The following is a 26,597-nucleotide window of genomic DNA, read 5'->3' on the forward strand; positions in this document are numbered from 1 at the left end:
TGTCCTGTCCTTACATATTTCTCCCTAAACACATCTCTGCTGGCAACAGAGCATTGATTACAAGAGCCTTAAGTTTGACCTAGTATGACCACTCCTACATTGAAAATCCAATTAGCTTGAGCCCCCAGGACATACATCTGTTTTAGTGGTAGAGTTTTCTCCATTAAATAAATTACTGTTCTATAAAATAATTCAGAGCAATTATTTTAAGTCAAAATAAAGTAAATAGGACATCCTTCTCCTTGATTGTTCACTGGGGACCTGAACTCTGTACCTCTCGCACCATACAGTCATAAACCAGACACACAGACTATTGCAACAAAACATTTTGTACAATTATGTTCCAAGAGGACTGTGATCTCTGCAGCTGAAATAAAGCCAACTTCCTTTCAAACAGGATACAGTATTAATTAATTCAATATATTAAAAAAATGAGGATTCTCTGGGGAGATGAGAACACTTTCCATTTTGATAACATTGTTATTATCTAAAGTAAATATTATGAATGAGAATACATCTGGAGAAGAACTGTAAGATAACAGACTCCACTTCATCTCATCCTCCATTTGAAATGTTACATGGTACCCTCAGTCGGTCTTGCTAACTGCACCATTGGATATAAGATGAGCCCAGACTCATTACATTTAATTGAATTTTACAAAATGTTCAACCTTCTGTTAAATGAGTAATGCCAGCACCCCAACCCCAAAGAGCTGTTTTCAAATTTTACTCCTACAAAACCACTGAAAACCAATCTAATAGGCAACATGTTCGATCTGGGAAGGAAAGCTATATATAAACTGTATAATAACTATATTACTACTATAAAGCAATTTTACCAATTATATTATGCCCCTCTATGATATAAATCACACTAACAAGCATTAAAGATCTTAAAAGTAAACTGTTAAGAATGTTTCAGACATGTTTACTAGGTTATGCAGGAAGATGCAGGTAATGTACAGTGGCTTTTAACATAAATACCTCTGAAGTGGGAAGTCACCTGACTTCATGTACAATGCGGACCAAGTAATAAAACAATACATCATATTAATGCGGTCTCTTTTTTGCCCTTCTTAAAGTACCAATACTTCTAGTTTCTGTGTTGAATAATTCAGCTAAAATCCCAAAGAAACATTTTTAAATGCACTTACCAATAAACTTGACTTTGCCCAAGGTCATCCAAGTGAAGTAAATAAGAAAGGTCCCTTTTGACTCATTCTGAACAAAAGAATTATTCCAGAAAAGTGAGAAACATTATTAAATAAGGAGTTATAATACAGCGATGTCAATTGTCACATAATAGAGCATTTTTTTTTACCTACTACCTTTTACAGATCATCCATCAGGTCTTATGCTTGAGACTTGTATCAAGATGAAGGAGGAAGAATGATTACAAGACCTCTCCATGGCTAACAGTGCTTCGTTTGCTCTAAAAAATGTTAAAATTTTACGAAAATACATAGCACAGAAAACCCTCATCCAAGAAATACACAAGAAATAGATATAAGATCATACAAGATGTGACACACTCCTCAATACTTCCCATTACTATTGACAAATACAGAAATTTCTAAAGCTCTGCAATAAGTCTAGCATGTAACTTCATGAAAGTACAACCCTGTCAAATGACAGTCAGAGCAATTTATCACCATTTTAGAACAGACATTGTGCCGGTTTTGGCTGGAACGGAGCTAATTTTCTTCATAGTAGCTGGTACATGGCTATGTTTTGGATCTGTGCTGAAAACAGTGCTGTGTTGATAGCCCAGGGATGTTTTCGTTACTGCTGAACAGTGCTTACACAAAGTCAAGGCCTTTTCTGCTTCTCATCCCACCCCACCAGTGAGTAGGCTGGGGATGGGCAAGGAGTTGCGAGGGGACACAGCCGGGACAGGTGCCCCCAACTGACCAAAGGGATATTCCATATCATATAGCATCAGGCTCAGCATATAAAGCTGGAGGTAGAAGGAGGAAGGGGGGGGACACATTCAGAGTGATGGCATTTGTCTTCCCAAGTAACCATTGTGCATGATGGAGCCCTGCTTTCCTGGAGATGGCTGAACATCTGCCTGCCCATGGGCAGTGGTGAATGAATTCCTTGGGTTTTTACTTTGCTTCTGCATAGCTTTTTGCTTTACCTGTTAAACTGTCCATCTCTCAACCCAGGAGTTCTTTTTACTCTTCTTTAGCCACTTTCAAGAACAGCACATGAAAGCTATTCAGTCCTATTACTTGCATTATAGTACATTTGACAACTTTAAATTTATAAATTTAGTTTTGAGAACAGTTCTATGTTTGAAGCCTAAAGATAGCTGAAACAGTACATGCGGAAACTGATTTTCTAAATGAGAACTGTGCAGGTAGAGATCTGCAAGGATCTAGCCAGACAGCAAATATGGTTCATAACTTACAGTTTCTATCAGCTTCTGTAAAAGGAACAATTTATATCAAAGATATTTATATCAGAGAAAAATACTGATCTATGTATTTAATAACTTTTACAGATTAATATTTATGAGATTGTTACTCTGAAGTCAGGTGCAGTCATTTACTCAGTCTTACTGATAAAAATCACTATCAGAATACACTAAGACTTTAAAAAGAATTAAATTAATTTCTAAATCTGATCAAGTTGGGAGAAAATTTTGCAGACCTGTGTTAAACTGATTAAATTGGCTTAAGGTGATTAAGTTTATTTGCCAGCTTATGCTGGATAAATACTACAACAATTAAACAATTTAAAGGGTCCATAAAAGAATGTACCAGTTTAAACTGTTTTAAACCTTTTAATTAAAATCTGTGCAATAACTTTTAGATACACAAAATTAGATTCAGTGAGACAGTTCTGTTTTACAAGAGAAAACAATGGCAGCAAAATTGCTGAGGGTAAGTGGCAGAGATTCTGCTGTTTAAAGGAAAGCAACCAAAATAGCAAAGCAAGCAAAGACATAACCAAGTTACAGATAATGTATACAATCAGACAAAGAAAAATCTTAACTAAAATATTATTACTGAATCATGGCTGTCTTCCTCTAACCTGCCATATCTGAGAAACATTCAGTCTCAATACTAGTGAACTTTTCTAGGGAGAAAGGGAAAACAGATACCCAGTAAGAGTTAAAGAAAAATACATGTATAAAAATATACTTTATGACAATTTATCAGTATTACAGCAGCAGTATACACTAGTAGCAGATATTCCATGCCAGTCTTTTTTTTTAAGTTAAAAACAAAATCCTTTCTTGTATTCTTAAGAATATTTGCTTCCTTGATTTTTCTGGTTTGCCATCTGTGTGTTCCTATGGTCTTTGTTTCTCAGTTATTGCAGAGGTCAATGCTTCAAAGATCAAGATGAAAGTTTAGCAGATGGAAATCCTTTTGCAAAGGATAGCTGTTTTCATCTAGAACAAAATGGCTCCTAATTTCCAACAAATAGGATGCTTCTGTATCTGCCAGCAGCAAATGACACAGATCTGCTACTATTATGCTGTATGTTATATCTGAAGAGGGCACTGCAAAAGACAGAACAACCCAATTTACTCTTTATTTTTATAATAGCACCTAACATTCAAGTTCTACCTCCATGAAAGCTACACTGAATTACTGGAAGTGTAGCTCAACATGAGTAGAAAATTAGCTTTTGGTTTTTAATAATTTTTAAAAGCAATGTGCTAAGACTGTTTCTCATTAAACTAACACCTGAGAGGTGTTTTACATGATTCACAAGTCAGACAGGATGTATCAAGGGAAGCCTGCCTGAAACATTGCTTAGTTATTTAGCTGGTATGCTTTCATGAGGTATTTCTAAAAAAACTGCTAAAAGATTTTATTTTGCATATAAGAAATCTATTTACTTACTGAATACTTAGTTATATAATACATAATAAATGTTCACACCATCTCAACTCTTCTTGTTGCTACATCAACTCTGAACTTCCAAGTTTGTCAGACAGTAACTGAAGTGTTCTCTTTGAGGTTGGGTTTGGTTTTTTGAAATCTCATACAATATAAGCAATCATCATATTTCCAGAACGATCTCATACCAATTTTACATTATCAATAATTCAAAGTTTTACTTCCATTGTGAACTTTGCTGCCTGTTTCTATCACAAGAAATTAATGAAACTGTACCTACTAATCTGTTCAACCAGTCTGCAGGAATATTGAGGAAGATTTTTTCCATTAACTCAGACACCACATGAACATAAATTTCATGTCCTCCATCTTCTACTGTCATCAAAGCGGGTCTAGATCAGAAAACAAAAGACTCTGGAAAGTTAGCTGCTATGTTTTTTGATTGAAGCAAAATTTCTGAATGAAAGTAATATAATGTAGTACTATTCTCCAACATAACACCAAGAACTAGAACTACAATCTCTATGCACTCATCTGTCAAATCTGTAGAGCTAAAATGAGCTTGAGATATATACACTGAATTTACTACTCAATGTTAAAATAACTTCTAAAGCTATCAAGTAAGTCTTACTTTCAGACAACTGCAGAAAATAATGTCTTAGTAGTGGTCTTTTCCTGGAAGACAAAGAACTGCACTGTTATGAAGTTATGTTATTCATGGCTTTGAACTTTAAATATTTAAAGTATAAATGTTAATATGTAAGTATATGTACCTACAAATATACAAGGGGTACATAAAGATTTGAAATGCAAAGCAGGGAAACAAGCTTAGGTGTATCACTTGGAATTGTATCATCTCTATCAACATCACCTAATATTGTCTGTCTTAATACACCACTTCATAGCCACTATATTACCAAGACAGTACGTCTTGTACTACGACAAATACCAAATGGTTTCACATACGACTAAACAAGTAAAATCACTCCTCTTCCTGGAAACCATTTTCTACATAGGATATGGTCAATAGTATTCCTGTTAGGTCTGAAATGAACCCAGTTAGGGACTGTTGTCCCACACACACTTATTTCCAAATTTTGCCTTTTCACATGATTCAAAAGTGATGTTGGATGACAGACAATTGGTAAGAAGTGATCCTTTTTGTAGTACAGGCATTCCATACATTTCAAGTGTTTGCCTTCTTTCCAACCTGTCATTATTGATGCCATACTTTTTTATTCTTCCCTCAAATAAGTCCTTGCTATTTGTTTTTGCTATGCTTCTGTGAAATGATACCTTAGCAGTCCTCTATAGTGATGTTCAACAGGTACTTTCTGCTTGCTTTCAAGCTTCTGAGTGATTTTACTAAGCCTAATAATAATTTATAAAGCTGATGCAGCTTCTACCCAACAAATGCTCTTTGACTGCCCTGAGACTATGTGCAATTTGACCTGCAACATCCGCACCATCACGATCCCCACGCTTTTTAGAAAATCTGCACTGCTCTGATCAAAGCAGGATGCAATGCTCAAATCCTGACCATCCCACAGAAGAAACTAAAATAGTAAACATCAGGACATACCACAATAATGTAAATCCTGATTGTAGCCATACTGAAACAGTATATGTTAAAGTAATAAAATAAGGCACAATCGTCTTCAGTGCAGAACTTTTCAATGGGAGATGCTCCCAAACGGAATAAAATATGCTCACTGCAGAGACAGCAGAAATGAAAGAAAGGCAGTCATGTCAAGAGACTAGCAGAACTGCACTGTCCAACAGGACAGTCAGCCAGTATTTCAGTATATTGACAATTGGAGAATGTTATTAACAGATTAATTCAGTTAGCATGATGCAGAACATACCTGACAGCATTAATTTGAATGCCTGTGAGGCACAAAGGCAAATGACTACAAATATACCACTTTCCCAAGTAGGCAAATCCTTTGACTTGCCATCTGTTAATCTAAAAGCTACTGCTAAATTTCATAATCTTAAGTGATCAAAAGAGATAAAAGAACTCCATGTCTGATTATCTGTGAGATTATTTAAAGTCTGTTAGTTTAGACAGAAACCAAGGCCCTGACTATTTGTCATCATTAAAGACCGTTGGCTCCCTTCATGAGAGAAAGCTTAACAATACACTTACATGCTCACCTTCCCAAGTAATTGTGGACAATTGCTATTTTATCTCAGAAGTGTATTTTGGTTTAGACAATCTATGCTGAAGTACAAGAAAATTATTATGACTTCCAAAAATACTAAGTTAACATTTTTGAAACAGTATTATTAACTGAAATATTTTTGCAGAGAAATGTACTAAGAGATGTTGCAACATTTAAAGCTTTCAAAGCCATAGGCAAATGTAGTCTGCAGATGTAACTCACAAACCAAGTAATGCATTAGGAAAGATTAACTTTGCTTCATTTCTGGTTATTATATGCTGACTACCTGTTTTTCAGTTCATATTCTATGTTTTAACAAGTATGCGGTGTTTAGTATTACTACATCTACTCATACTAAGTAAAAAATACTATGCAGATTTTACTCCCAAGGAGATGCTGGTAGCTTTTGCATAGCTAGAAATAGAGCATACTGAATTTACTACCTCCTTATAGTGAGGGATTAAAACCAAATCTGAGATAAAGGGGCATAAATTAGCAAACTGCAGAAAAGTGTAACTTTCTACTGGTTGTACATACAGTTTTATAAACAAGACTAACACTAACCATTGACATATCAAGCTACTGAGTAGCACAATAAAGCTAGGACAACATATTTAGTTAATAAGTTAATTTCATTTTAACAAGATATTTCTTTAGCAAGAGATTTTTTTTTCTCCTGTTAAGATGTAAGTGTACTAAGTTATCTTACAATACAGAATTTGGAAATACTACTAAGGAGATGCATTCTTAGTAAACTAAACAGAGCGAAATTTCAGTGCAAAAATGACAGACTTGACTTTGAAGAAGTTGTGCATTTAAGTTCCACTTCAAGACGTGTTCATACGCTAAGAATACAAACATTGGAAATATTAATCATTCTTCTATCATCTTTTGTGCATAAGTAAATTGAGGTCATTCAGGAACCTGAGAGGTCCTAATCTTAAGAAAGGGGGGGAATCTTTTTCTGTTAGGTAAGAAACTTTTTGGACTTAATCCACCCTTACAGGAAAATAAATAGCATATAAACTTAAAGATGCAAGACTATTTTACCTCGAGGAAAAAGACTAAGTCAATACCTTGTTAGACAAATGGGATTCTAGTATTTAAATCAAAGCCAAGAGAGGAACTATTGAGTATGCAATGATTCATTAAACTCACTATGAAATAGTTTAGGAATAATTTTGGTAGAAAATTTACATACTCTAGAATTCTATTACATCTATGATTGTTTCAACCTTCTCTACCTGCAGGTCTTTCAAGTTGCCATGACACATTTCAAAAGCCCAAGATGAATTTAAAAATTGAACAATTAATGTTGTTCCTACATCAAGCGGATCCGTTTAGTTTATTTTCTCAAGTAAACGTGCATATACATCTTGTCTCAGTGCCATCTACTGATAATTTAGCATCTTTGTTCTCTATGAGAATATTTATTCAAAACATTTGTTAAAATTATTTCTGCAAGGCTAAAATTGATTGATTCACACCATTTCAAAAACTTAGGCTGCGACAAAATGCCCAAGTTTTCCTTTGATCCTCAAACTTCTCCATCTTAGCTTACTGACACAGTACTGGATAAACCTTGCTACTGTATGATACAGTATTCAAAGAAATTAAAAAGTTAGATTTAAACGAAGAATATAACCTATGAATAATAGCAACATAATACAGCAATTCAAGAATAACTCCTTGAAAATTCATTAGAAAAACAGGAACTACTAGCCACACCGTAAGTATAGAATTCTATATATGGGGAAATTAAAATGGAGAAAGTTTTAGTTTACTTCCCTAATAGTACACATTATTTTCATTTTGTTTACCTGTAGAATGTTTTTACTTTGTTGTACGGCAAACATCTAATACATTGCTTGTAGATCATGTTCTCATCTGCCTGTAGTTCCAAACCACATTTAGCACACCCTGAATACGTAATCATAGGCAGAGAAGCCAAAACATACTCCAGTGAAGTGTCAGCACGGAAGACAAGTTGTTTGTATTGACCAGTTGAAATGGTAAACTTCAGTTCTAAGACACGAGCTTTCACTTGAACCACTCCTACAAAACAATTTCAATCAAATCTGCAGTCATTTACAACTGAAAGCAAAAGCAAGGGTTACAGCTGATTTACGATCAAAATACTTATCAATAAAACTATGATTTTTTTTCCTGTAGTAGCACATGCTTATATTTTTTGAGATGATTTATGCAGTGAAAAGTCATTGTGGTTAAATATTATTTTAAAATGTATAAGAGTACTACATTTTTAGGTACTATGGTGGTAGATTCCAATATAGAAGAGCCTGAATAAGAGATCAAGAGATTAGAATTGTACATATGATTCCCATTTGCTTTTCTTTCATACTAATTCAGAGACACTGAAAAGCATAGCTTTAACAACTTATCTTTCCATTATTTATACATAAACTAGAGTTAAATGCTGCAATACCAACTTTAAATACTACTTAGTGTTTAACAACCTTAATCTTCTAGGTTTGCCTGAGAAGGGGTGACTTTTGTATAAAATATATTCTTTGTTCTTTTGTAAGAAATTTTCTATAGCAGTAGCTATGTTACTCTTGCTTTACAGAATTCGAGTTTTGGAGAAATACCATTCAACAAACTTTCAGTGATTAAGCATTTCTCCCTGTGTTCCACAGCTATCTTGGTATGGTACCACATACCACACCTATCTCACCTCTGGGCTCATTGAATGAAGGGTGCCTTCACAGTTTGGCTGGGTACTGAACAGCAGCCTCCAGAATAAATTCAAAGTCCCAGAACTGTGCTAACTTTAAAAAAAACATTTTATTTGATCAGAGCATCTATTTTGCTTGGTTATGCACTGCACAACAGACATTAGAGCTATGGATAACAACCTTACCTGAGCATTTTTCCTCCAAATGTGCTGAGAGCTTTGTCATCTGCATGAGGGATGTTTTGCTTTTCTGAAACTTTTCTTTAAATTCAATTGCCCTTTTATCATCATCAAACAAGCACTCATAGGATGACCATGGAGTTGTGTGCAGTTCAAAGTCACCTGAGACAGAACTATGTTGGACCAGCAGATATTTAAAGTCCCATATGTGATCTACAGAACAAAAAGAAACCAGAAGAGTTTACTTTCTATGTCTTCATTAATTTATAAAAAGCCATGGTCACTTACATGTTTGAGAAACAAATTAGCAAGACATTCTCGTATGGTCAGCTCTGGCAACTTTATTTCAAGCCTGATGACATGTAGGGTTTTCCCTTTCCCTATAAACTATGCATGAGTCCTCCCACAACAGAACAATGCTTTCATTTCACTGGTACTGCATTCAGCTTTCAAGGCAATTCAACTTTTTGAAAAAGAAACCAGTTCTGAAATTTCTTGTCAGCTCTAGTAAGGAAAAGTTGGCAGTGTCTAGAAGAAAAAAAATCTTCAAGTTATTAATCACCTTCCATCTTTAGTAGAACATTAAGAAGAGGGACATAGCCTCACAATGCTCTGATTTAAAAATATTAATTTTTCCATCTTCCAGTTGACTCCGTAATAAAGAAAAATACTTTAAAAATTGAGATCACATAATAATATATTTTGGGTTGTCCTTCACCTTGTTATAAGAATCCAGTTGTCACCTATGAATCAAGTCTGATAACCATTTAGGCTGTAATTTTTCCTCCATGTTTGCTCAAGCTGAAAGTTGCAGCCAAAGTAATTGTCTTTGGAAATAAGGTTAGAAAATATAGATTTTTTTTAATGTATTCAAGTGTCCATACAAACATCTTATTAGCATGTTTTTGTATTTTCATATTTTGGATCAGTTTGACTTTCGGCGGTTGCTTGCTAAAATTGCAAGCTCCTGAGAAATCTGCTGTCAGTGTTTTACAGTAAAATACTCCAAAAAAACTTCTCTGAGCAGTCTAGTTTCACACACCTCCTATCTGAATAGAGATCTTGCAGCCCCCCAAAACTGAGCATGTTCCAGTTCAAAGAAAGATTCAGGCAGTAACTCTAGAGCAACACTGAGTGAACAGGAGGAAAAAAACAGGCACTTGGCAAGAGGGGATATATGGAAGCAGGACAGTTGAACTAGGGTACAAGGTCTGGTTGATACCTGAATTTAACCTATTCAGATCTTCAACATTACCCTGTTGATTAGAAAACTGATCACAAAACATGGGGAAACTATACGTCACTAAGTTTACAGAAAATTATTTAATGAAATAAATCTTTTTTGTAATCCAAACAAGATGAGTGTAAAGCATAACTTGAACATCTGATGACTTTATACTGAAAATTTGGACTGATTTAGCAAGAAATGAAAAATGTAACTTACTGGCAACAATTTTTAGATGCTCTAGCACTGTATAGTCTTGTGCACTTTATTTTAAGCATGTAGAGAATTTAAAAATTGCAAGTCTTCATATCTTCCTCTATAATATTATGAGGTTTCTAATCTGTTAGTACAACCAGTAAAGATGTACCACAGCTGATCTATGACTCCTAGCAAGGATGGACATCACGCTCTTCCCACAACTCACTCATACTTTAGCTGTTGCATTGTGAATGCTTTAGTTTCATGGGAATTTATCTTTTTGGCTATCTTACTGGGATCAAATGTTCATGGTTTGTCTGTGATTAAGTACTTTGCACTATACAAAAACTGGCTTTTTAGGCAGATATATCCAGCACTTCAAGTAATACGGCATTTATTTCCTATGTGTATCCGTTGCTCAGAAATACAAATTAAAATTACTTAAAACTAGTTTCACTTATTTTAAAAGAACAAAGCCAGGAATAAACCAAAAATTGGCAGTAGTCACTGCTAAAACACAGGCTATGTAATTCTTGCAAGAGATGCTTTTCATCAGTTACAGCTAGGCTTGATAGCAAGACCATTAGGATATAAAGCTTGACACCTGTAGTAAGGTGGAAAGCAGAGAATGAAAATCAGAAGTAAAGAAAACAGCAATTCATACTAAACCAGACAATAAAGAAGACTCAGCAAAACTGATAACATAGTTAACACAAGGTTTTTTTTATAGTTCCATAACTAGGCACCAGTGTCTTGTGTCTAGATTCAAGACACCATCTTGCATCTAGATTCAAGTTTCTAATTACTCATGCTTTCTCAATCTTACAAAGTGAGTGCATTCAAATGATGCTGCTGATGGCACTGCTTCTGAACAGAGGAGACGTGTTAGAATAGGTATCAGATATGTTGCCCTTCCAAGGGAACTATTAAAGGTTGAATGGAAAAGTGTTACCAGCTGAGCATTTTAGATATTAATAGCATCACAAAAATCCTTTTACAGCTACTTCTAGGTTCAAGGATTTTACCTTTTCTCCTTTGAAGTTGAGGGCACCAGGCAGCCCCTGCTCCCCACAGCACCATCCTATAGCGTTGATCTCTGTTCTGTTCTACTGTTAGAATAATTTTTCTTTGGTTGCCACCTCTGTAGCTGTATACAGATTCTGAAAAAGTTTCAAGTTATAGGACTTCTACAGTAAAAAGCATATAAGCACACAAACCCCCACATGCCTCAATACTAAGATGAAATCATGCTATATTGTATTTTATGGTACAGTTGTAAGCAAACAAGAATATACCTACAATTTCTTCAAGACAGAATGAGAGAGATCCAATTTCTTTAGCAACATGAATTTAGCTTGAAGGAATGCATGAAGTATATTAATTTATCTTTATCCACCTAAATACTCAGCAACTGGACATCTCCCTTTGAAACAGCAGGCATCTGAGTACCTTTCAGCTCCGACTCATCCTGACTGGTAAAGTGGAAAGAAATTGTGCTCAATCTCAGCAACAGACTGTCATAATTGGCAGTTAAAGTTCCTGTAACTTCTGTGGAATACACCAAAAGAAACATTTCTCTAGAAGTTTTCACATAAAGAAAGCTATAGTCACACACAAGCCCACTAAGAGGGTTAGCAACAGTATCTATAAATCAAAAACAATTAAGATCTCTATAGCACTCTTACCCAGGAACTGAGTTTCAGTTCAACACAAACTACAATATTTTTCTTAAACTAGTATTTTTTTGAACAAGAACTCTTGCTTTAAATACCTAACAGTTTGGAGATTTATGTACAATAATAAATTATGAAGATTTCTATCTACAAAATTCTCCATTTATAATGAAAAAAGCATGATATTATATTGACAGTGTGGGTAATAAATTGAATGTAATACAAGATAATAGTGCAATATGATCAAATTTAAGTGTAAAGCTTGAAGTCAATCACTGAGAAACAGTGGTACTGTAAAGAGGAAGACTCCTTTTCCAGGTGGGAACAGTGGTCTTTAACTGCCCAAAGCATGTTAAAAATACATAGCAAGGCACTGCATGAAATACTGAGAATGCCTCAAGATAACTTGTTTTTGTTCATTTCAGAAGGTGGAAAAGATGCTAGGAAGCAGCTGTAAAGCCTGATTACGAAGAAATAGAAACAAATTATCAATTTTAACATGGAAAATTGCTTCAGCAAAAGGAATCCTGAAATAACTGCATTCACAATTAGAAGAAAAGGAATGAGTGACAGAAGAATAAACTCACAAAAAATCAGTACAGGGAGCATTGACCATGATTATTCAGGGGAGAGGAGTCTTTATTATAAAAATATTCAGGAAACTCAGATTTCCAAAACAAATTGTATTAATGAGGTAGTTCTCTGTCATGCCTATGCAGAAGAAATAGGATTATCACAGTAAGACATCTTAGTAATTTCACACTGTGCATTTTCCAGCACTGAAAACCAAAAGTTGTACAAATGCACACAAGTAAGGATTATCATAAAGAAATATAGCACATATTTAAGAAACCAGGAATGCTTAGCTTTAAAAATTTAAGTAGGAAAAAATAGAAAGAAACAAACAAGAAATGTTCCAAATAAAACACTAGAAAAGAGCAACACAGTTCCATTATAAAGGCAAGTAAATCCTAAACCAGTAGCATAACTAATAACTTATTTTATTCTGAAAAACACAGGACTTATAGCACAATCAAAATTTCCTTTAATGACAGGATGCTTACATGAAAGGCAGTTGGCAGCTGAGCTTTGAATTAGTAAAGCTTGACTGTCCCACATGACATTTTCGTAAGCCGGCCCCCTTTCTCAAGCAGGGGTCTACAGCAAGAATGTATCTCTCCAATTTCAAGAGCCATAAAAAACACATTTACGTTCCTCCACCATAACTGCAGTATCATCCTCTTTTCAGCACTCCTGCTACATGCACCTACCTTCCCTTGAAAAGATTTCAAGCCCACACTCCTCAAGATAATTCCTGCTTCATTCCACCTCCCAACACTATACTTCGTATCTGCATCTCTCTCCAATCCTCCATCTTACTGAAGATCAGGTACCACACTATTTGGAGCTGTGGAGATGCTCAAGCCATCTCACTGACAAGTCAGTACATTAGTAACAGCAGTATGCGGTGAGTGCTCATCCCTTAGTGAACACACCAATCCCTCAGTGGGTAGGAACGCTGATCAGTGCCCACTGCCTACATGCTTCTCCCACAGACATGTATGCTGTTGATCAGCACCAGTGTGCAGTAACCTCCTTTCAGCAGCTGACTACAGTTGTTAGAGAAACGGAGTTAGAGACAAGAAGGTACTAACTACTATGTCTCCCATGAGTGGACCATTACAAAGGTTTTACTTGCGACTCCTATGCCAAACAGTGGCGATAGGATGGGAAACAACCAGAATTGCCTTGCAAAATTACTATTTAAGTTTTACCTGTTGTTAAGTGTTGGAAGTTGAAGTCCAGTGCATGAATTTACCTGTTAATACAACAATGTTGATAATTTTCAAGATGGCGTGAACCAATGTATTTGGCTGGAGCTGGTCAAGCTGCATGTATTGAACACTGTCCAGTCTCTGAACTTTTCTTCGTGGAATGTTTCCAAAGTAGGGAAATTCTGATGATATGTATGCCAATAAGCCATGGAGAACACCACCATCCACTATAGGATAAACTTATATGAAAAAACAAAGTTAAAGGGACACCCTTTTTTTTTAAGCTTGGAAGTACAAAATTTGTCAGTGTAAATATGTACCAACTAATAAAACCAAAGCCATTTCACAATAATTCTAAGGCAAGAAATTCTTGAGATGTGTAACACTTGATCCACTATTACACCGTACTTCATCTGCCTCCTTTTCTTAACATCCTAAAGTTAAGCTAATTACACCAAGAACAGGAAAGAAATCTTGTATCACAGCTTGGTAAGAGTAGCCATTCTCAATCACTTACCCCACAACCTGCCATAAATAGCTGGCAATAGTGGACATCAAGAGGACAGGAAGAACAATGCAAGTTCTTGGTGATACTTCCATTGTATTTTCCCCTTAGTCTCCAGCCCTGCAGAGCTCAAGTATCTTTAAAGACTTTGTGCTTAATAGCCTGCAATGAATTACCTTCCCTGAATGGATCTACTTACTCTACAAACCTCTAAAATTTTTGCAAAAAATTTAATTGTCATGAAGTCTCAGACATCTTATGGTTGATTCCTGGGATCAAGCTTAGTTTAAGAAAAAGCAGTTAAGAATTAAGTTTTTCAGAGTTTTGAAAGGTACATGCAGTTTTATAGTAGAGCTGGGTGATTACTAATCTGATGTCACCATGCCCACAGGTGTTCCTGTCATACTTTCCTAGAGTGTTTTCTACCTCAGTTGTTCACATTTCCAATCTACCCTGTGTATGAGGTATTGCCAACAAAATTGAGTACTTTAAAATAGTTACTTCACTGTGATTTTTGTGGAAACTTATGCACTATAATCTTACATTCTTCTGGATTGAGAGCCGAGCAGTTCCCCAGATTCAATAACTGACTGGTAAATGTAGACTGCAGCATGATTTCTCCACACCAGAGATTCTCGTACACTATTATATCTGCAAGATTAGAGCAATCTTAATCAACTCATGTATCGACAATATTGAAGTGTATCATACTTTTCTTGACTAGAAAACCATCACACATACAGATGTGAAACAGTTTGAAAGATCACTTGGAAACAAAGTGATTTTTTTTTTACTCTACCAACACCATTTACATTAATCAAATTTTCTCAGTAGTTTTATGTAATTCTTCAATTCATATAAAATATTCAATAGTCTTAGAGCAGGTACTGTGTAAGTGAAGTGGGTGACTGTATTGGGTAAATTACTGTGCAACATTTCAGAATGAGTAATAAAGTACTAGGCTTACCCAGAAACACTTTTGACATATTTTGAGATAAGAATGTCTAAGCAGAAAAGAAAAAACCCAGCTCACCTTCAATCTCTAAAATATCCCTTTGCACCCCCCCATAAGTACTTAAAGAACTCTTAACAAAGAAATAGGCATCTTACACTGTAATAGTAGTCAAACAATTTTATATTGTGTAATTTTTTGCATATTGCAAAATCTAAATGGCTAGATCACTATAAAGTTCTGGTCAACTCCAGCCCTATAACCAATATTGCAACTAATTTATAGTACTGCATTCTCTCACATAAGATATGTTCTTAGAGAGGGGTTTGCTCCTCTTAGGTATTAAGGAGTACAAAGGATTTATCAGGAGGCATCTTCATTATCATCTGACATGTTATGAAAGAGGTGAACTGCAAAGAGCATTTTATATTTCTGCAGTGTATGCCAGTTACTAACTCACAACATGATCCATCTCAAGATGCTAGTGCTAAGCTACAAAGTCTTCACAGGAGGAAAAGTATCTCTCATCCTGAAACTGAACATAACATCACAATTTTCTGGTCCATCTGCTGGTCTGACCGCAGAGAGTTACAAAAAAGTCTATAAATGAAATAACACATCTGTACCTTTCAGGAACAACTGTTTTAAAACAACACTGACAGGTTATGGAATACACCTGACTACCTATGACACTGCTGTAGTGTTGATGCACTGCTGTGTCTCAGACCAAAGACTACATAAGAAACTTCTACAGGACAGTCGATGTTCCACTGGCAGGATGATTGAGAATTCAAAGTGATGTTGAGTGATGTAAGTGATACAAGAAACTTACAAATGCTTAACCATAGTTCCAAATTATTGGTTACATATTGTTCTACTTCACACAGCCATTTTAAAGATCCACATTTTAAAAAGGCACATAAAGGAATTCTCACCTGTAAGCAGTACAATATCCCCAGGAAACACAGTGAGTGACCAAAATGCAGCACCACGCCACAGCACCACCTTTCTCTCAATTTCTGACTGGTCAATAACTGCAATTGTTGCTACAGGAACTTTACATGAAGATTTTAGTCTAGTCTTCACCTGTATTTCTTTGACATGACAAGGATGTACTACTGTGACCAAAACATTGTACTTTTGATTTTTGCAGCAGCAGTTCTTAAGTGGTGATAGTTTCTTTTGAAGTTTCTTGAACTCTGTCATCCTCTCATCATCTACTCTCATCCCAAGACCAGCTGGAGAAGAATTCAGTTTAGTCCTCTTTGATTTCAGCTGTCTGTTAAATGCTGAGGGAAAAATATGAAAGGAATCTTCACAGTTGTGGGCTCTTTCAGAAGAGCTCTTATGACAACTCTCTACTTGAGAGCACAATATTCCTGAGCTTAATGGTTCGATATGGATTTCATCTAAAAATTGCTCATCAGGAACTTTAAGTTCTTGAGACTTTTCTGTCTTTTCCTGAGCACTTCCTTCTTGTTTTGTGGCTTCAATGCAAACATTTTTCCCATCGCCCTCAGAGTTGAAAAGTTCAAGGGAACTTGTATACTCTTCCTCATATTCATTTCCAGCCACATTAAGACATGATCCAACAGCAGAATAAAATTGGAAATGATCACATTGCCTTTCTTCAGGTGTTTTGCCTGCTTCTGTTTCTGATAGTTTTATGATTCTTTCCTGCATCTCATTCTGATCCCATGCAAAAATAGCCATCTGACCTGAAGTCATTATACTACGAAATTCAGTATCTGTTGACACTGCAAAGTCTGAACAATCACTTGGTTCTCCTTTTGGTTTTGACTCTTGATTTTGGGGGAAACACATATCCAGATATCGACTTAAATGTTCATGGTGATCACTTCTACAATCTGATTGAACATCTTGTCCCACAGACCTTAGCTGTATGGTAATCTGCTTAGTACTGGCAACCAAATCAGAAATGTCAGAGCTGTTAACTTCTAAATGACTAGCTTTTCTTTCAGTGAGGTTTGAACAACAGCCATGTGATTGTGTATCTTTTCTAGCCGATTCTGCAAATTTTTGCGGAAGGTGTTGATCTGCAGCCTGATTTACATTTGCATGAGTGCATCTATCTGTAGATATTTGACAATCAGAATAAATCAAACTTTCAGTCTTTTTAGGTGTGATGGTACAAGTTACTGCTACAGGCACATGAGATGTCAAATATTCTTTTGCTACCATTAATCTTCCCTGTTCAGAGCTGTCATCATTTGTAGGAACTGCTGTGACTATAGAGCTTTCTGCCCGAGACACTAATTGGTCAGCACTTTTGACTTTTTCAGAAAAAAGACTATGTGTATCACAAAAACAGCGGAGTTCTCTCCACTTTTCAGCAGCTGGTGCTGAACTACTTTGCTCTGACACTTCCAGCAAGCTTGGAATACTGGGTGCTCCCACAAAAATATGAATTTGAGGTCTTTTTGACATTTTTGATTGCTGCGTAAGTTTCACTTTAAACAATGTGCTTTCTGTAATAAGCACACTAAATATTAGTAAATGCAAACAATTGCATTTGGCCTTTTCTTAGCAATTTAAATACCCAAAAGTCAAAGGAGTATTTCATATTTTAACTGGTATAAACACTACTTTACTACCTAAAGCCTATAAAATTAAGTGTACAAAATAAAAAATGGAAGTTATTGTGTCAAACTTGCATAGTAAAATAAATTTACAGTAGGGCTTAATTTCTGATTTTGATACTTGGAAACACATAGAGGTACGATTATAGTTAAGTTGAATTTAAGTTTAATTATTGAGCAGGCTTATCTTAATTTATTATTGCTTAAGACAAATATGAATTCAATATTCAGTACTTCATTTTAATTCATGTGAAATAAATGCCTGTAAAACTTTCACAGCATGATTAAGTTAATTTCATCTCCCAGAAAATTTAAATTTCAGCTAAATGATTAAAAATACTAGAGCTATTTAAAATTACTTTAAAAGTTTGCTAGAAATGCAGTATTTTACATGCTGCTTTAGCATGAAAATACTGTTTTAATTGATTATTTTATGAAATGGAAAGTTTCAGAATATTACTGATAAATTATAATTATTTAATAAGCATTAAGAGGTCAGTGAAACTTGAGCAGATGATTTCCAATTTGCTTTAATTCATTTATATAGTATCATACTACCCAAGAAGGGTAGCTAATCAAATTTTGAAGCTAGTTAAAAATAAGCCCACCTTACACAGCACAAAAAAGACCATTTAGTTTTAAATTTCTGCTGTACTATAATTTTAAAGTTCTCAGCTACGGCCACAAGTGTTCATTAAAATACAGACACCTAACTTCATGTTTTGGAAGTGTTGTTAAGAGAAGTTGCTGCAATAAGCAATTCTGCAGAGGCTGGAAACGGAACACCAGAAATTAAGTTCAGGCGCTAAACCAGCTGCAAACAGAAGAAAAAGAGCATTGAAACAGATACAGCATTGAAAAAGGTTTAAATTTTTCATTTAGCACTTATTAAATTAACAGCCATTTTCCTAACAACCCACTAGGGGTCGATAAATCTGCACATTCATAAAGTTCATAGTAACATGGAAAAACTATAAACATCCTGGAACACTAATCTCTAGTATATTACAGGTATAACTGGAAAAACAGCCACTAAAATTAGATATATCATAATACAAAGAAGCTACAAAACATAGTAACTGGTATCACTCAGTTTTATGTTCATTGCAAAGCAAATAATACTTAAGATTGGAGTACCCAGACTTCTACAGTTGTACATTTAAATTTAGGCTCATAAGAATGCAACTTTCAAAGGACAATTCCCACACTCATGAAAGTCTTAAGTTATAAGAACAGTAATTTACAAATAACCAAAAAGAATTTACAGTTCAACCTTAAAATAATGGATTAGGTAAAAAAGGAAAGACAAAGCAAAGTGACAGTGAAGTTGAATCCCTAAAGAAGTGATGTTAAGTTTTGTAGATAAAAGACTACCCAATATATAAGGAGGTTCAAGCGAATAAAAGGTTCAAATGAATTACAAAAGATTTCTTCCACATATATGCTATAGCACAAAAGAGGTTGAACAGCAGGATTCTGATGCAAGTCCATGCCATTTCTAAAGAACCTGCACACCATGCAGAGATTAATGAAATAATCATTCATTTCGAAACTGGGCTTTGGTAGAGTGAGCAGCTCTTTCACTTCAAACTTTACCTTCTTCTACAAGGGCTGAATACCAACCCATCACAAATATAAGATACCATCTTACTCCATTCTTACTGTCTTGTCACCAAAATTCCCAAGCATTTCTGCATCAAGTTTCAGGGAAAAAGAAAACTTAAGTAAACCAATAAATGTTTGTGACAAGATAACTTGCTTACCTGCTTTCTATACCTTCAGAGTAAGCTTATAAAACAGTGTTCTAAGTTTTCCTATAAGGAAAAAAATGAGATTCAACTACACTGTAAATGAGCCCCTTGAATACATCTGTTTTTGATGAGTTCTGAGGACACTATAAGGGCAATTTGGTTGCTAAATAGTGAGATTAGAACAGTATGTTTAGAGGCCAGCTTAAAACCTGGAATTGCAAGACCTTTCAGAGATTTCGTATTCATAGAAAAGTTGGTGTTTAAGATGCCATAAAGTACTCAAAATTAAAATCAAAAAGCTGTCAAGTGTTCTAGATTACTTCATGTCAATCTAATGCAGGACTTCATACTGTATTAGAGCAAAGTTTTGCACTTTATAGCTTAAAACCAGAAAACAGTAACAAAGGAAAGCTTTTAGGTAACTATATATTTCATAGGCTAAATGTACCTTTTCAATACTTGAAGTTCAGTATAAAAGTTTAAGATCCTAGAAATGCAGCTGTATTTCACTCTACATCTGGAGATATCCCATGTCATATTTCAAATGTATTCTTCCTTTAATCAGGGTTGAACAATGAACTAATCAGTTAACACTTGAATGAAAAAAAATCACTGAAGAATCATATTCAAGCATGGGAAGTAGACAGAATTACAAACAAAAACCCCATATTAAAACCATGGAAACTAACTTTGCTTTTAATTCCTAACCACTACTATACTATTTTTAATGGAAAGCTTTACTCATCTATGAAAACAACGCATGTAAATCTAAGTGCATCCCAATAACCTCAAACTTTCTTCTCAATGTGTGTATATATATATACACACACACACAAACTCTTTATGCAGAGTCTGAATTAGACGAAGCTGTTATCTTTGCATACTTACGGTCTTTATAAAATCTATTTACTATTTTTATCCTTGAGATTCAACTGGATGAATTTTTGCATTAAGACAAGATCTTTGTGGCAAAAGAAGAGGTTTAGTTTTAGATTTAAATAAGGGGAAAAAAGAAGAAATGGAAAGATATATATAACAGTAAAATTACATTTCATGATTTTCATTTGTAATGGATCAATTCATTTTGTGGTTTAAGTAGTTTTGCTTGCACTACAATATTAAGTAGTGTGTGTGTGAGGATTAGAATATAGCAAAAAAAAGTATCTATTATCTCCAGTTAAGGAAGTAAGGGTACATCACAACATAAGATTAATGAAAGAACAGACTGTTAAAAATAAAGGAACAAATAACTGGAAAGATTATGAAGATGAGGTTAGGAACAGGGAAGGTTGCATTCCCAAGTCTCAAGATAAGCCACTCTTGCATCAGAAATGAATCCCACTAGCCCTCATCTTTATGAGGTAAACTACCCACTTGGACATGTATTGAAATATTATAAATAATAAAAAGACAACTACTGTGCCCCTTCCACTTTTTTTTTCCCTCCTTGAGGATTTTATTTTGTGGACCTGGAAGATCTTGGCATAGTCTCACCATGTACTCTAAAAAAGCTAATTCCTCTTGCAACTGCAGGATTTTGGACTCAAGTTATAGCAGGCATGACACTGCCAAATACAATTGAAAAAATCTCTTCATTCTCTTCCAGAAAAACTCATTTTTTTTACAGCTGCATTTATAAATACACATTAAGATCTGTGACTAATATTAAGGAGTACTTTGAAAATACTTTTTAAAAAAAGTACCTGAATATTTGCTTTTATAAGCACACCTTATACCTAGGTAGCATTGACATGACAAAAATGTATGAATAATAAATGGTGACTTATTCACTACAGTACTAAACCCCCCAATGACAAAAGTCTGTGAACTACTGATCACAAAATAAACTGAACACTGCCAAGATCTACTACTTTATACATGTAGGACAAATGATGTCATGAAACAAATAAATTTCCCCGAAATAGATTAAATTGAATTTACAACAGAATGACAGCTATGCCAGCTTCTAGTACAAAGATGACTTTACAATAAATGTGAGTCTCTACACAAATGTATTCTGAATAAATATCTGGTATATAAGAACACACCTGAAATAGTATTGCATATAAAACATATGCAATTGCATTAATAGCACTAATTAAGATGCCAGCAATACTTTAATAGGAAAACACTTTTCAAAATAAAAATACTTCTATACCTTAGTAAACAGTTATACAGTGTTTTATCAGCCCACTTTAACTATTACTTCTCTTGGTTTTTGTCATGTTTAAAGATTAATAAAAGTTATACATAAATTCAGAAAGTTTTCCTTAACTTTCCAGTTCCACAACTTCTCTAAACTTAGGATTTTCTTTCCTGATTCATATTTTGCAATGCAAACATATTACATCAGAGCAATTGAATCTTGATGTTGTTTAATGAATTTTTGCAAATAAAATATCATGTATTTTCAAAACCTAAAATTTTGATTTCTCTTAAGCTATTTAAAGCTTAGAAATGGTAAGTGACCTCTGCCTACTTCCCGGTTCACCTAATGAGTCCACTATCAAATGACCTGCTTTGGCAATTTCCGAGCGACTCTTTAGTTCAAAGATACCAAACTCCAGTAGCAGGAATCACCATTACTTATAATCATTTAAGTCTGTAAATCAGAAAAAAATTAAAGTTTGGGTAAATTCTCTGTATGCAAAACTGTTTTATGAATCTTTGCTTTGTTTCTTTAGAACAGTATTATTACTTAATCAGTTTTGTTAGTGAAGTTCTTTGCCTTGTTTTGAAGAAAGTCTGAAAGAACAGCTTTTATTACAGATCTTAAAAAATGAGCAAAAAATTGTCAATCATATTAGCAAAATGTCACTGCCACAAAAAAATCCATTTTTATACTGTAGCTAAATTTATCTGTGGGTAGACAGGGGTTAACTACACCAAAGATAACAGGAACTAAAGCTCATAAAGATATAACTGAAACCTGAATGTGCATATCCATTATACCTGTTAATTATTACACCATTTCTTAATTTGTGGAAAGGTGCTCTATTCATAATAGCCAATGAAAGCCTAGCTTTTTATCTCTGAAATGGTCAGAGTCTGATTGACGGGTCAATGATCTATTAAAAAGCAGTAACTACATCAGCAAGTTCTACATTTGCAAGATACTGCAACTAAAGTTAAATATACCTATTACAAGAAATAAATTATGGTACCTAGCGTATTTCTCCTGACCTAAATGTAAGACAGGAAATTTAAATTTAAAGGTTTTTAAAATTAACAGCTATGTCATTAACAGTTTGTTAATCTCTAGTGATTTGCTATACATAGGACAAAATTTAAAATAGCTTTAAGTATCCTCTTCCAATAGTTAAATACTCTAGGAACATTGTGTGGTGCTACATATATGGCCTTAAATTACCCTTAAGATACTTTAGAAGTACTCATTACTTACTCCATATTTCACTATTCATTAACAGTATTCACTCACAAGGATAATCACTTAAGCATTAGGCCACGGTAATGTAAAGAGGGTGACACAGCTTTAGTTTCCTATCACTCCTAAATATTAATGGTAGTCAGATGCCTAAATCCCTGTTTTTAAAAGTTACATCCAAATATAGTTTCATCAAGTTTTTACTTAAGCCCTATACACTGAAAGTAAACCACACTAATTCTACCTCTGGGTAACAGTTTCTTTATGTCTGTTACACAGTACAGCTTCAAGCTCTAAATAAAATTACAGAAATAAGACAGCAATGCACCAGAAGACAAAGGATTGGAGCAATATAATGTGAAAATGTAACTTCCCCCCCCCCCCGGAATTCTCATACACCCCCAACACTGACGGATTAGGATTTTTTAGGTAAAAAACGTATATTCTTTTAACTTGCAGCTTTGATTTGGTACAGCTCGATGAATATCCTAACCTGTAAGTAGTTAATAACTTGATTCCTGTGATATGCACAAGCAATTATACTGTCCTTTATGGGATGAGAAGCTCGCCCTGTAGATATCAAAATAGGATATTCTTTAAATTCTAAATTTTTATTTCTACTATGAACTTTCTCCTCGCTCATTTGCACTTGATTTTACACTTCTATCCATAGTATAAACAAAATTAAAGCACTGTTTCACTGACCTTACAAAAGAAGAAACTGAGTTAATAGCCATCTTCAGAATACTTAGTTTCAGTTCAATTCAAGCTGTAGGGTTTTGTTTTTTTTAAACTAGCTCATCCCATATGATGGTAGAGTAGAAAATATACTAAGACACTAGCTAACCAAAGGAAAAATAGAAATAAACCTCTGGATGCAGAGTTCTGATTACATCACAGGAAACTCTTCTGGCGCTTTTACCATGCTGCTCAAATCTTCCTCCAAAATGCAACTTTGTCTTTTTAAGAGCCAGGTACTGTAGCTGTACTATAACCTAAAAAAATGAAGACACAGCAAGCAATGTAGTAACAGTTTCATACATCTAGAATCTGAAACACCTTGAGGATGAAGTGATGAACACATATGTCTGCTAGCAACTTGCGCAAGAGAAGGATGATCTCTATGCCAACAACTCATTCCAGCACTGCAAGTGAATTAATATACCAGCAACAGCACCTATCCTCCAAAACAATAAGAAGTTTGGTCCAAATATATGTATTAAGAACCCAATGGAAAATAAAAACTGCTACAAGAAATCAAGCTAAGCAACTCATAGCTGAATCAATCTTATTCTCTACTTAAGAACAAGGGATGTATCGTATGGGCTCAAAAGACAATTATACCTCTAAGTGAACGGCAGTTCAAGATTTAAGTGGGTTGATTTAGACTAGGCTAGTGGGACCTAACAAGAAGTCAAGAGAACATGCATGTGGGAGAAAGGACATGTACATATGGGCAACTGGGGAAATGGATAGGATAGGTAATTACAGGTCTTATTTTTGTCATCCTTTATTTAGTAAGGATAACTATCACCAAGTATCTTTCATCCAAGTTTTAATACCAAGATTTCAGGCAAAGACTGTAGTCCTATACCTGACTTGGTGTAAAATTACTTTTTACTAAACAAGATGGTTATTTGACTCACATAATAATGTTTCTGGAATACTGTACACAGAGGCAGCTGTTGACCAGACACAGTGGTATAGCAAGAATCCTGCTAGTCAGTATCTAAATTTATGAAAATAAGTCTTCATTTGCCTACATCAGTACCTGTAATAATTACTATACAGTTACCTCTAAATGCTATCTGAATAGAGATTATTACTGACCATAAAATAATTTTAGTACTTATTATTTATAATAAATAGCAGCAATACTAATCCATTCAAGTATTTAGTTCTTGTCACTGGCTACTACCAGAGGACTACACCACCATTTGGCCTCAAGACATGTACAGCTGGTTTACAAATACATAAAAGCTGTATTTGGCAATATATAGCCATAAAACAACATGTATCCAAACTTTTTTCCTTATCTGCAGCACTTTCAGTAACAAAACACTTTGAGTACAAAACATCTATGATTAAGGCATTGCAATAGAAACATTCCTAAATATTCCCACAGCACAAGCAGGGAGATGGGTAATTTAAACCAAAAATCAGTGTTTTGAGAAGTTCCATACAGTTTGACATTTTTCAAAAGTTACATCAAAACACTGAATAAAAGGCTAAAACCACTAAGTCATGCTTCATAACTATTAAAATGAATAAGGTAAGCAATCAAATGGCATTGCTAACATTTAGTGTGTACCAACTTGCCTGCAGGATCAAGTTGTGCTCTAAAAGGAAAATATTTTCCTTGATCTGAAATAAAGACATTTCTTTTGTAAATACAAGTTTGAATCAGAGGTATCTACTCAGCAGTTGCATCAGCCATTTTACTTTAAAAGGATTATTTTTTGGAACCAAATGATGCAAGAGACTGAACACTGACAGTACATTTTCAATTCAGCCAGAGAGATAGTCTTGATTGTGTTTGAAAATTAGAGTAAAGGTAATAGGCTTTTGTGATTAACTTGACAATTCTTTCCTCATTGCCTTTCTGCCTCGAAAGACCTCCTTTTAAGTAAATGCTATTTATTGACTTTTGTTTTGCAATACACATAATTAACAACATATGAACATACAGTGGCTGTTACAAACAAAAGAAGTTAAAAGTTCTGAAGATCAGTGACCTTTTGAGTAGGAAAGATAAAGGTAAAAGGTCAAAGATACACAAAAGTGCTGTGCCTGTTTTGTTAAAGGACACTCATTCCCCAAAACCTCATTTTTGAGAACTATTTAGGAATAGTTATAATGAACTGCTATACCTTCTGCCAAGAAAGATATTCTTCCAGATATTTCAGCATCTTCAAAAACCTCAAAATATTAGAATGACATTATCTCAGCTTTTTTAAAAGAATGGTTACGTTTGCAGAAAACTATCCACAGGTATCTTTACCAATGAAAATCTATTTTAGGACTTAAACCTTCTGATAAACTGAAGTTGATAAAACTATACAGAACCTAAGATGAAAGTGAGGCAACTGGTCAAAGAAGCATGATCTTAATAGCCCTATTTCCATATGATTAACTGCCTGTCAATTTGATTTATTAGGATTGGAAGATAAGAAACCCAAGATATCAGGCTAGTATCAGCTTTTAGTTTCTTCTTTTTAAAGTCTTCTATTTTCTTAAACTGATTTTTTTTTTTACCAAGCAGGAAAATAACTTTTTTCTAAACTGAGCAACAATTCACTGAGCTTTGATTTAATGGATTTCTGTAAAAATAGAAAAGCAAATACCTTTCAGCTTGACTTAGTAATACAAATGCCAGAACATCACTATAATAATGTGCAATAAGCATTATAATACTAATAAAGTACATCTTCCTGCACAAATCCAGTGTATTTCTCAAAAAATATCTTATTTAGGCTCAAATTATGTGAGCTGGTACTTCACATTATGAAAGTTATTGGAATCCATCCTCCACACAATTACATACATCACTGGTTAACTGGTTATAGCACACAACCATAATGAAAGGCTGCTCTCTGTTGTAGTTGTTGTAGTGGCTTGGGAAAGAGAATTTACTCC

The 26,597-nt window shown here is 34.5% G+C and overlaps 1 protein-coding gene across 6 annotated transcripts; it reads right to left on the reverse strand.

Moving 5' to 3' along the window:
- Positions 1-2,222: 2,222 nt before the first annotated feature.
- Positions 2,223-25,620, reverse strand: SHLD2 (shieldin complex subunit 2). 6 transcript variants are annotated; one of them, XM_075758729.1, is made up of 10 exons: positions 25,281-25,614; positions 23,884-23,956; positions 16,161-20,131; positions 14,817-14,924; positions 13,813-14,007; positions 11,346-11,480; positions 8,904-9,110; positions 7,843-8,077; positions 4,134-4,249; positions 2,225-3,514 (listed from the first exon to the last, which is right to left on the reverse strand). In XM_075758729.1, exons 3-10 carry the CDS (start codon positions 17,671-17,673, stop codon positions 3,342-3,344), a joined length of 2,682 nt encoding a protein of 893 aa, XP_075614844.1. In that variant the 5' UTR covers positions 17,674-20,131; positions 23,884-23,956; positions 25,281-25,614; the 3' UTR covers positions 2,225-3,341. The 6 variants fall into 6 exon arrangements, with proteins under 6 accessions (XP_075614846.1, XP_075614844.1, XP_075614845.1 ...); XM_075758730.1 differs by having other exon boundaries at positions 16,161-18,639; positions 25,277-25,614; XM_075758728.1 differs by having other exon boundaries at positions 16,161-18,639; positions 23,831-23,956; positions 25,277-25,614.
- Between the last annotated feature and the right edge of the window lie 977 nt (positions 25,621-26,597).

Source organism: Balearica regulorum, chromosome 7, assembly GCF_011004875.1.
Source record: "Balearica regulorum gibbericeps isolate bBalReg1 chromosome 7, bBalReg1.pri, whole genome shotgun sequence".
NCBI classification, from domain to species: Eukaryota; Metazoa; Chordata; class Aves; order Gruiformes; family Gruidae; genus Balearica; species Balearica regulorum.